The following is a 12,039-nucleotide window of genomic DNA, read 5'->3' as shown; positions in this document are numbered from 1 at the left end:
AAATTTGTTGAATAAAAATATTTAAAAAAAACTGAGAACACAATCACAGATTTGGCTATGGCCTCCACCTTGGTGTTCAGTAGGCCCTGTCCAGCTCGGGGGTTGGGGGGATATCTGTTTCCTGCCCCATCCCTCCCCCCCCCACCAATAAAGTTTGCAAACATCTCAGCAAAGTACTCGGTTGGCCTCAGGCCCTCCACACCCTCTGGCATCCCCATGATCTTGAGGTTCTGCCATATCTGAGGTTTTCCTTATCTTCAACCTTCGCCCTCAGGCCCTTATTCCTCTCCTCCACCACCAGCAGCTCAGCTTCCATCTGTCTGGTCACTGTTTGGCGACAAAGTCTCCTCCGTCCCCTTCAACACCTCTCCATGCTCCCCCCACCGTCTCAGAGGTCAGTCCCAATTTCTCTCTTTTCGGGCGCACCCCATCTTCCACCGACTTTTTGAGGGTCTTTAACAGCTTCCTCCATTATTTCTCTCAAACATGGCTGCCATTACCTCCGTCAGCTTATCCACTGTAATTGGTGCGGCCCCACTTGACGCGCTTTCGTCCGCCATCTTTGCCCCAGCGAGCTTCACGCCTTCTCCTTCCCTGCTAAAGGGCTACCACTCATACCCTTCTTTCCGACGTTCTTTTTCACAGCCTTCGACATCCTCTCACAAAGAACTGTTGGATGGGACGGGTTTTTCCAGAAATTTTCACCAGGAACCAGGCTATAAGGACAAAAAAGCAAGGGCTCTGGCGGGAACTATCTCATGTGCCACCTCCTTCTACATGCCACCACCGGAAGTCGTCCAACAGTATCATATTACTTGTACTAGGCAATGGGAATGCAAGAGTACGTCTTAAGTGTTGTTAGAAAATGGGAGTCCAACAGTATATGTTTTTGGTAGTACTGACTGATAGGGAGTGCAGTACCATTAGAGTGACAGATACTGGGAGTCCATTATTAACCAGTAAAATTATAATAAATCATAGAATCCCTACAGTGCAGAACGAGGCCATTCAGCCCATTGAGTCTGTACCGACCTTCGAAAAAGCCCTCTAATGTCCAATCACCTGTCCACCTCGCCCTATCCCCGTAACGGAGCCTGCACATCTCTGGAAACTAAGGGACAATTTAGCATGGCCAATCCACCTAACCTGCTTTGGATTTTGGACTGTTTGAGGAAACTGGAGCACCCGAAGGAAACCCACGCAGACATGGGGGGAACGTGCAAACTCCATACACTCATCCAAGGCTCGAATTGAACCTGAATCCCTGGCGCTATGAGGCAGTGTTGCTAACCACTCTATAACCATGCCACCCCCTCACATAATGCTCTGTGAAATCCTACAATAAAGTTAAAAACATCAGTATAAAATAAAATAATTATCGGCATCGTCTCAGGCAAATGTGTCAAGATTACTGGACCGCAGTTGAAAAACAGGGCGTTAGTTGACTGTGCATGTGAGCTACGGCAGTACTTCACCTGTGCAGCGACCCGGATAACGCCACGGAGCATTTTGACGTCCCTCCTTTTTGTTCATTCCAGAAATCCCCACAGGAATACAGTACTCTGGGAGTGTGAAGAGCCTGTACTTCTGGGAGAATAGTAAGGTAAGCTTTCATCTGCTCCAAAAGCATTCAAAATTTCAGCTCAGGAACTGTATATAGTATGCCTGTTTTTTAAAAAATTGTTGGAAGCCATTGAATGCCTACTTTTTAGATGTACTTGAGTATGCCAAATGTGTCCATTTTCTAAGACATGATATCTTTCACATTTTCTAACTGACTCATATTCCCATGAAATGAACTATAGATAATCCACATTCATAGACAGTAAACATTCTTTATGTGGATTAATCATTATATATACATATATGTAATATAGATACATGTATATAAAATGTGTCTTTTTATGTTTCAAGCATTAGTGCAGGATTTAATAATTCCCCAGACTCTCCTTAAAATATTCTTTGTATAATATGCTCACTTCTAAAATGTCAGCAACACCACTATCATTTCCAGTTCTCACCTCTACCTATCTTATCATGCTGCTTGAGTAAGATTACCATTGTAATAGTGGCTTGTGGAATCTATTGGAGAGTGGGCTGAGATTGTCCAAACTCATTGCACGCAGGACATTGACATCAAATAGATCACTCAGCACGAGATTGTCCCAGAAATGCATGGGCGTAAATCAACTGTGTCATCTTGTCTGCTTGATACAAATTTATGCTATAACAGTAATATTCCCTTGCCATCCAAAAGGCATTTTTGAGGCTTTTGGGATCTTTCTTTCAGGCTGAGGAAATGCCTGGTGAGACAGGGTCAGATCGTGCTTTATTTCACATCAGGTGTGCATGCAAAACAATCGGGTTCGATTCACTTGGGGCGGAATTTCTGCCCCTCCCGCGATGTGTCTTCTGGCGGCGGAAGCAGATCCCCATTGGCTGATGGCCGGATATTCCAGTCCCGCCGATGTCAAGAGGCATTTTGCATTGTTGGTCCGCGTGTCATCAGAGAACCCGCAATGGGTGGGGGGTCACCATAGGTGGGACCACAAGGTCCCGCTGGCGGGAAGGGTCAGAAAGTTCAGCGCTCAGTACAAACCGGCCTTTCTCTTTTTATTTTACTCATTCATTAGTCATGAGTGTCATTGGCAAGGATTTATTGGCCTTCCCGAAGGGCTCTTGAGTAGGTGTCCAAGATCCGGCTTCTTGAGAAAATCTGACTGGCTTGCTGGCAGTACTTCAGCAGGCAGCAAAAAAGAAACTGCATTGATGTGAGTCCGGAGTCGTATATGAGCTGGACTGGATAAACGCAACAGATTTACTCTCCTCGTGAACCTGATGGTTTTTTTTTTACAACAATCCTATAGTTTCACGGTCACCATTTCTGCAACTCATTGTTTATTACAGATTTGTTGAATGTAAACACCCTGCTGACATCGTGGGATTTGAACCCTTATGTCTAGATCTATCGTTGAGGATTCTGAATTTCTAGTCCAGTAACATAACCACTATGCGACCAGACCCCTTATATTTGTAATAATGCAATAATCAAGGCATTTTACTTCCTACATCAGGGACCGACTTGACCAAAATAAATTACCTCCTGAAAATATCAAAGCTTAGCTCATTGGCATTTGAATCACTGATTGGCCTTGACTGTGATGCCATTTGCCAGTAGCGCCACATAAACTATGGCGAAACACTTACTGCCCCAGTGCTGTTCTTGACTGGCCATTGATATTTACATTGGGCCCAGGTATCCACCTTTTCCAATCAAGAACCAGTGGCGTATTGGTATTGTCACTGGACTAATGATGCAGAGACCCAGGGTAAGGTCCTGGGGGCCTAGATTCGAATCCCACCACGACAAATGGTGAAATTTGAATACAAATCTGAAAGATGACCAACCATTGTCAATTGTCATAAAAACCCACCTGGGTCATTAATGTCTTTTCGGGAAGGAAATCTACTGCCTTATGTGACACTTAAAATGCCTCTTCAAGGGAAAATGGGAAAGGGCAATAAATGCTGGCCCTGGAGCAGTTCTAAGGTGCCAATGGGCAGAGTGTGCACTGTGCATGCTCTGCCTCCAGATGCCAGGGGTTGAGCGGCCTAACCAGTGGCAGGGGGACCTCTGAAGCTGAAAGATAAGCTCAATACCTGCCATACATTAGCAAGGTCTGTAGAGTGAGCTGTGGAAGCATTCCTTCCCTCACCCTCCCAAAGATCAGTCCACAAGGAACATCCAATCTCGCGTGCCATTGTTAAATTGTGGGAATATACTCTGCCTCAGAACCTCAACTTTTAAGTAATCACTCTACTTTTCCCAAATCATGTGAAAAATCGACAAAAAAACATCCAGAATGGGGGCAGCCTCGTGGTTGATGGATCCTTGGGTAGGTTTTTGTTCTCATTTGTTATTATCATCCTTAGCAATGTAAACAATCTGGCCGGACAACATGGCCAAGAACCACACACCTCCTGTGCTCAGTGCCCCTGGACAATGGTGAGCAAAACTAACTGGAACAAAAGACAGTGGGTTCACTGTTTGGGGCACTTTGCAGGTCAGTGCCAGCATAGGCCGCCATTCCCCAGTTTCCATCTCCCCTCGAGCCTCCATTCCCCAATCCCCATTGAGTCCCCATTACCAAAACTTCTTAATTCGCTCCATTCTCAAGCACCGACCCCCACCCCCATTTCAGCTAAAACTCAAATTCCTGAGTCCTAAAACACTGATGATTCCTGACTTTCCCGATTTCCCATTCGTCAACTCCCTTTCGAACTATTCTCCACACGGTCACTGCTCTCTGCGAACAATTGAACCAAAATGGAAATTTTGTGTGGGTTGCGGGCTCATAACTGTGGGGAATTTAAATCACAGCTCAGCTGAGATCCTGGATTTGGCTCTCGGAGGAGGATTCCCCATGTGGCGCTAACAATTGCACACAAAGACTCGATTCGGTACAAGAGAGGCTTTATTACAGTGAGATGCTATTCCTTCGGCTGCAGCTGTAGAATGGCATCTCAGGGAAACTTATGAATATTTATACTGCTCCCTGTGGGCGGAGCTAGCCGGCAGGGCCTTACTGGAAAACCTGTAATACAGGTACTGCCATACATCCCCTAATGCAAGCACACACATATATACAATGGTAGGTCACCACATTCACCCCCTGTAAAAAATGAGTCCGGTGGGGGTGACGTGAAACTATAATACATAAACGTGATCTATTTACAGAGTGGGGGGGGAAAAGGAACCAAGTGTCCATCACAGGTTGAGTCGGACCGGTGGTCGGACGTTCCATTGTGAGCGACGCAGCACTGGTGGCGACATCTGCACAGGCGATGTCGACGGTGTAGGTGCTGGCGGTGTTGGTGCTGGCCAGTGGCTGGATGACTCCGGGAGCATGCCGAAATTTTCCATGTCCTCTAGTGTGGGCAGGGGAATGAGGGATGGACCTGGTGGGGCTTATGTCGGGGGCGCCGGGGAAAAGGAGGGTGGTGCGTGGGTAGGGAGGAGTGTGGGCATGGGATCGCCACCCGAGGGAGCCAGGTCCCTGAGCGAGACTATCCTGGCGGCCGTCGGGGAACTCCACGTAGGCATATTGGGGGTTCGCGTGGAGCAAGCGTACCTTGTCCACCAGAGGGTCTGCCTTGTGGAGCCTGACATACCTACGAAGAAGGACTGGACCCGGAGCTGCGAGCCAAGTCGGGAGCGACACCCCGGATGTAGACTTCCTAGGGAAGGCAAAAACACGTTCATGGGGTGTGTTGTTAGTTGCGGTGCACAGCAGTGACCGAATGGAATGGAGCACGTCAGGGAGGACCTGCTGCCAGCGAGCGGCTGGGAGGTTCCTGGACCGTAGGGCCAGCTGGACGGCCCTCCATACCGTCCCGTTCTCCCTTTCTGCCTGCCCGTTTCCCCGGGGGTTGTAGCTGGTCGTCCTGCTGGAGGCGATACCCCTGCTGAGCAGGAACTGAGGCAGCTCATCGCTCATGAATGAGGATCCCCTGTCACTGCGGATGTAGTCGGGGAACCGAACAGAGCGAATATGGAATCAAGGGCCTTGATGACGGTGGCAGACGTCATATCCGAGCATGGGATGGCGAAGGGGAACCTAGAGAACTCATCGACCACACTAAGGATGTAGGTGTTGCAGTCGGTGGAGGGGAGGGGCCCTTTGAAATCCACGCTGAGGCGTTCAAAGGGACGGGACGCTTTCACCAGGCACGTGTGCTCTGGCCGGTAGAAGTGCGGCTTGCACTCCGCACAGATCTGGCAGTCTCTGGTGACTGTCCGTACTTCCTCGACGGAGTAGGGCAGATTGCGGGCTTTGACTAAGTGGTACAACCGAGTGATCCCCGGATGGCAAAGGCTCTCGTGCAAGGCACGGAGCTGGTTCACTTGTGTGTTGGCACATGTACCTCGGGAGAGGGCGTCTGGGGGTTCGTTGAGCTTGCCGGGGCGATACAAGATCTCGTAATTATAGGTGGAGAGCTCGATTCTCCACCACAAGATTTTGTCGTTTTTCATCTTGCCCCGCTGCGTGTTGTTGAACATGAAGGCTACCGACTGTTGGTCAGTGAGGAGAGTGAATCTCCTGCCGGCCAGGTAATGCCTCCAGTGCCCCACCGCTTCAACGATTGCCTGGGCCTCCTTCTCAACCGAGGAATGTCGGATTTCGGAGGCATGGAGGGTGCGGGAAAAGAATGCCACGGGTCTGCCTGCCTGGTTTAGAGTGGCGGCAAGGGCGACATCTGAAGCGTCGCTCTCTATTTGGAAGGGCAGTGTCTCGTCTACTGCGTGCATCCTGGCCTTGGCAATGTCTGAGCGATTACGGGCGAAGGCCTGTTGTGCCTCGGCCGTGAGGTGAAATTGTGTGGACTGGATCAGTGGGCGGGCCTTGTTCGCGTATTGTGGGACCTACTGGGCGTAGTAAGAAAAGAACCCCAGGCATCGTTTGAGAGCCTTGGGGCAGTGGGGGAGGGGAAGCTCCATGAGGGGGCGCATGCAGTCGGGATCGGGCCCCAGTAGTCCGTTTAGTACTACGTAGCCGAGGATGGCCAAACGGCCTGTGCGGAACACGCACTTCTCCTTGTTATAAGTGAGGTTGAGGAGAGATGCGGTGTGGAGAAATTTAGCAAGGTTGGCGTCATGGTCCTGCTGGTCGTGGCCGCAGATGCTGACATTGTCTAAGTACGGAAACGTGGCCCGCAGTCCGTACCGGTCAACCATTCGGTCCATTTTTCGCTGAAATACCGAGACCCCGTTAGTGACGCTGAAGGGAACCCTAAGGAACTGATACAGTCGGCCGTCCGCCTCGAAGGCAGTGTAGGGACGGTCAGATTTACGGATGGGGAGCTGATGGTAGGCGGATTTCAGGTCAATCGTTGAGAAGACCCGGTATTGTGCAATCTGATTGACCATATCAGATATGCGAGGGAGGGGGTACGCGTCGAGCTGCGTGTACCGGTTGATGGTCTGGCTGTAGTCCACGACCATCCTGTGTTTCTCCCCAGTTTTAACCACCACCACTTGGGCTCTCCAGGGACTGTTGCTGGCCTTGATAATACCCTCCCGAAGCAGCCGCTGGACTTCGGACCTGATGAAGGTCTTGTCCTGGGTGCTGTACCGTCTGCTCCTGGTGGCGACGGGTTTGCAATCTACAGTCAGATTGGCAAAGAGGGAGGGAGGGTCAACCTTGAGTGTCGTGAGGCCGCAAACGGTGAGGGGAGGTAGGGGTCCGCCGGATTTGAGGGTGAGGCTCTGGAGGTTACATTGGAAGTCCAGGCCCAGTAAAAGTGTCGCACAGAGGATGGGGAGAACGTACAGGCGGAAACGGTTGAATTCAACGCCCTGTACGGTGAGTTTAACCAGACAGAAGCTCCGGATCGGGACAGAGTGGGATCCGGAGGCCAGGGAGATCCGCTGGTTGGCGGGATGGACCGCGAGGGAGCAGCATCTTACCGTGTCCGGATGAATGAAACTGTCCGTACTCCCGGAGTCGATGAGGCAGGAGGTCGCGTGGCCGTTGATAAGCACCGTCGTAGAAGCGGAGGCCAGGTTGCGAGGACGGGATTGGTCGAGCGTCATGGAGGCGAGTAGCGGGCAATCGACCGAAGAGTCCGACGAGTCCAATGAGTAGCGGCAGCGACCCGGGTCCCGTGGTCCCGTTCTGAGGGAAGGACAAAATGGCGGCGTCTGGAGTACCTGCAGGGAAGAAGGTGGCGGCGCCCATGCAGCGCACGTTGCGGGGGCGGGGCAAGATTGCGGCGACCATGGAACGCATATGGAGTTGGAGGATGAAGATGGCGGCGCCCACTGATCGCAAGTGGCCCCGGAGGCAGCGGACGGCAGGGCCCATTGCGCGATCGGCTGAGGCGAGGGGGGGAGTTGGGGCGCGATAGCGGCAACTGCGCGGGACTGACACACCGCTGCAAAGTGGCCTTTCTTGCCACAAGATTTGCAGGTCGCGGTGGGGGCCGGGCATCGCTGGCGGGGGTGCTTCTGCTGACCGCAGATGTCGCAGCGGGGACCACCAGGGTGCGCGGTGCGGCGAGCAGTGCAGGCATACTGCGCGGGAGCGGCCCCAGTCGGGGGGGTTGGTTGCGGGGTGCACGAGGGGTAGGATGGGTGGGCCGCCCGGCTGGCGGGGTAGGATTGCACATTACGGGAAGCGGCCGTCATTGAGAGCGCTAAGGTCTTTGTTGCCACAAAATCGAGAGCGGCCCCTTCCAGCATTCGTTGCCGGATGGGGTCCAATACAATACCCGTTACAAATGCATCCCGCATGAGTAGATTCGAATGTTCCGTGGCCGAGACGGCCTGGCAGTCGCAGTCCCGTACTAGAGGGATAAGGGTCCGCCAGAAGTCCTCAATCGATTCACCCGGTTGCTGAACGTGAGTGGAGAGTACATGTCTCGCAAACAGAGTGTTCGTCGACTGAGCGTAATTCTCTTTGAGCAGTTCCATGGCCCGGGCGTAGGTAGGCGTGTCCTGAATCAGCGGGAACACGCTGGAGCTCAACCTTGATTATAGGAGTTGTACCTTCTGAGCCTCCGATGGTGCAGGGTCCGCTGAGGAGATGTAGGCCTCGAAAACAGCCAGCCAGTGGTTAAAGTCTTTCCTGCCGTGTGACGACTGCGGATCCAGCTGTAGGCGATCAGGCTTAATTCTGATGTCCATGATGTTGGAAACTCTCACTGTAATAAATTGTGGCGCTAACAATTGCACACAAAGACTCGATTCAGTACAAGAGAGGCTTTATTACAGTGAGATGCCATTCCTTCGGCTGCAGCTGTAGAATGGCATCTCAGGGAAACTTATGAATATTTATACTGCTCCCTGTGGGCGGAGCTAGCCGGCAGGGGCTTACCGGAAAACCTGTAATACAGGTACTGCCATACATCCCCTAATGCAAGTACATACATATGTATACAGTGGTAGATCACCACACCCCATTCTAGCAATTTCTCAAGTTTAGAATTCTCATCTTTTGTGTTCAAATTCCTCCATGCTTCACCACTCCCTATCTCCATCATTTCTTCCAGTCCCACAACCTGCCGAGGCCTTGGCCCTCTTTCTATTCTGGGCTATCCAACTTCCTTAATCTTAATTGCTTCACCATTGGCAGCCGTGCTTTCCGCTGCCTCGTCCCCAAGTTCTGGAATTTTCTCCTGACATCAACATGACCCTCTTTCGCCTCTCACTGCTCCTGAAAACTCACCTCTTTGACCAAACCTTTCGTCACTTGCATCACTTGATTGGGGAGAGGAGGGGGTCCTCTCCCCAATCTCTACATGTGACTTAGTGGTAGCTTTTGCTTGCAAAAAACACCTTGGGAGATTTAACTGGGTTAAAGGCGCTATGTAAATTGAAGGGCAGCACGGTAGTATTGTGGATAGCACAATTGCTTCACAGCTCCAGGGTCCCAGGTTCGATTCCTGCTTGGGTCACTGTCTGTGCGGAGTCTGCACATTCTCTCCGTGTGTACGTGGGTTTCCTCCGGGTGCTCCGGTTTCCTCCCACAGTCACAAAGATGTGCAGGTTAGGTGGATTGGCCATGATAAATTACCCTTAGTGTCCAAAATTGCCCTTAGTGTTGGGTGGGGTTACTGGGTTATGGGGATAGGGTGGAGGTGTTGACCTTGGGTAGGGTGCTCTTTCCAAGAGCCGGTGCAGACTCGATGGGCCGAATGGCCTCCTTCTGCACTATAAATTCTATGATAATCTATGATAAATGTAGGTTTTTGTTGCGATGGATGGTGACACTTCTCCTCACAGTTATGACTTTGACTTGCCAGAACTGAAGCCTGTTGTAATGTGAACATGCCTCCTACTTCTGCAGACAGATGATGTGCCAATAAGAATGGACTCGACGCATGATCATGGCCCGAGGCCCCGGGGACGATGGTCCCGCTGTGCCAACAACCTTGAGCTGAGTGTAAAGTCGATGTTGGATCTTCGGAACCTGGACTCTTTCGCCTTCTCGCCCTCGATGGAATCCGTGTCCCAGTCAGGAACGACGCTGTCCAGGGGCAGTGTGTGTGAGGAAACCAGTGATCAGGAGCGCAGGGTCCGAGTCAGCATAGAGACTCTGCTGAGTGATGTGAGTCTTGTTCCCAGAAGGAGGCCATTCGGCCCCTCATGCCTGTGACAGCTGTTTGAAAGAGCTGTCCAATGAGACTCACTCCCACTCCCCCCCCCCCCCCCCCCCCCGGCATCCCATAAAATGTGTTCCCTTCAAATATTTATCCCGTCCTCTTTCAAAATACTGTCGAATCTGCTTCCACCACACTTTCAGGCCGTGAATTTCAGATCTCAACAATTCTCTCCATTTAAAAAAAAAATCCACTTTAGCCAGTCATCCTAATCTATGTGCTCTGTTGACCAATCTGTCTGCCAGGGGAGAAAGATTCTTCTTTTACCTCCCTGTCCCCTGACTTACCCGCCTCCCCCACTTCCCCAGGATCGCTGGCATTGCGCCCTCCCGGTGGATCTCCCTTCAGGTCCCCGGGACTTCCCGCTGGCATCAGTCCCCGTCCCGCTCCCACTCGACGGTCCAGGCCCCCCCCCGCCTTGCTGGTGAGTGACACCCCACTGCTGGGTTGCCCACCCTCTTCATGCCCACCCTCTTCATGCCCACCGCCCTTCATGCCCCCCCCATTGCCACCCCTCCTCCATTTTCATGGTCCCCCCTTTTATGTCACACCCTTCATGTCCACCCATCATGCCAACCCCCTTAATGCCTCCACTTCACTTATGGGGGGCAGCACGGTGGCACAGTGGTTAGCATTGCTGCCTACGGCGCTGAGGACCTGGGTTCAAATCCCGGCCCTGGGTCACTGTCTGTGAGGAGTTTGCACATTCTCCCCGTGTCTGCGTGGGTTTCACCCCCACAACCCAAAGATGTGCAGGATAGGTGGATTGGCCACGTTAAATTGCCCCTTAATAAAAAAAAAAAAAAAAAAAGGGGCAGCATGGTAGCATAGTGGTTAGCATCAATGCTTCACAGCTCCAGGGTCCCAGGTTCGATTCCCGGCTGGGCCACTGTCTGTGCGGAGTCTGCACGTCCTCCCCGTGTGTGCGTGGGTTTCCTCCGGGTGCTCCGGTTTCCTCCCACAGTCCAAAGATGTGCGGGGTTAGGTGGATTGGCCATGCTAAATTGCCCTTAGTGTCCTAAAAAGTAAGGTTAAGGGGGAGTTGTTGGGTTACGGGTATAGGGTAGACACGTGAGTTTGAGTAGGGTGATCATTGCTCGGCACAACATCGAGGGCCGAAGGGCCTGTTCTGTGCTGTACTGTTCTAAATTCTAAATTCTAAATTCTAAATTCTAAATTCACCCTCCCCCTTCATGACCCCCTCCCTTCGAGGCCCCCCAATTCACTTCATGGCCACCCCACCCTTTCATGGTCCCCTTCCCTTCCCTTCCCCTTCCCAGATCCCCCCCCCCCCCCCAACCTTTCCCGGCCCTTCTTCCCACCCCTTCATGGAGCCCCCTCCTCTTCAAGGCCCTCCCCTCCTCTTCAAGGCCCTCCCCTCCCTCCACCTTCATCCCCCCTCCCCACCATGACCCCTTCCCCTTCATTCCTCCCTCCCTTCCTCTTCATGATCCCTTATCTCCCCATCATGCCCCCCCCCCACCCCCCACCCCCCCTCTCCCTCCCCGGTCTGAGGAAAGAGTTGGCCCAAGTAGACTGGGCGCAAATAGTTGAGGATAGGACAGTTAAGGAACAATGGTGGATGTTCGGGGAGATATTAAATACCTCTCAATTAAAATATATTCCTGAGAGGAAGAGGAATTGTAAAAGGGAGAAATACGTTCCATGGCTAAACAAGGAAGTCAAGGAAGACATAAAAAGGAAGGCTGCTAAAAAATCTAATCAAAAAGGCTAAGATGAACTACAAAAGGAAACTAACAGAAAACATAAACACTGATACCAAGAGCTTCTATAAATATATAAAGAGGAAGAGAACAGCTGAAGTTAATGTTGAGACTTTAGAGGACGATACTGGTGAGGTAATAATGAGAACACACA

At 51.6% G+C, this 12,039-nt stretch overlaps 1 protein-coding gene across 1 annotated transcript in view; it reads left to right on the top strand.

Moving 5' to 3' along the window:
* Positions 1 to 12,039, top strand: part of mapkbp1 (mitogen-activated protein kinase binding protein 1) — a 339,461-nt gene that overhangs the window by 288,163 nt on the left and 39,259 nt on the right. Inside the window, 2 exon segments of the mRNA XM_038783933.1 lie at positions 1,539 to 1,603; positions 9,849 to 10,109. Coding sequence (XP_038639861.1) covers positions 1,539 to 1,603; positions 9,849 to 10,109 — 326 coding nt within the window.

Source organism: Scyliorhinus canicula, chromosome 2, assembly GCF_902713615.1.
Source record: "Scyliorhinus canicula chromosome 2, sScyCan1.1, whole genome shotgun sequence".
Taxonomy (NCBI): Eukaryota; Metazoa; Chordata; class Chondrichthyes; order Carcharhiniformes; family Scyliorhinidae; genus Scyliorhinus; species Scyliorhinus canicula.
This window is presented reverse-complemented; position numbering and strand designations above follow the sequence as displayed.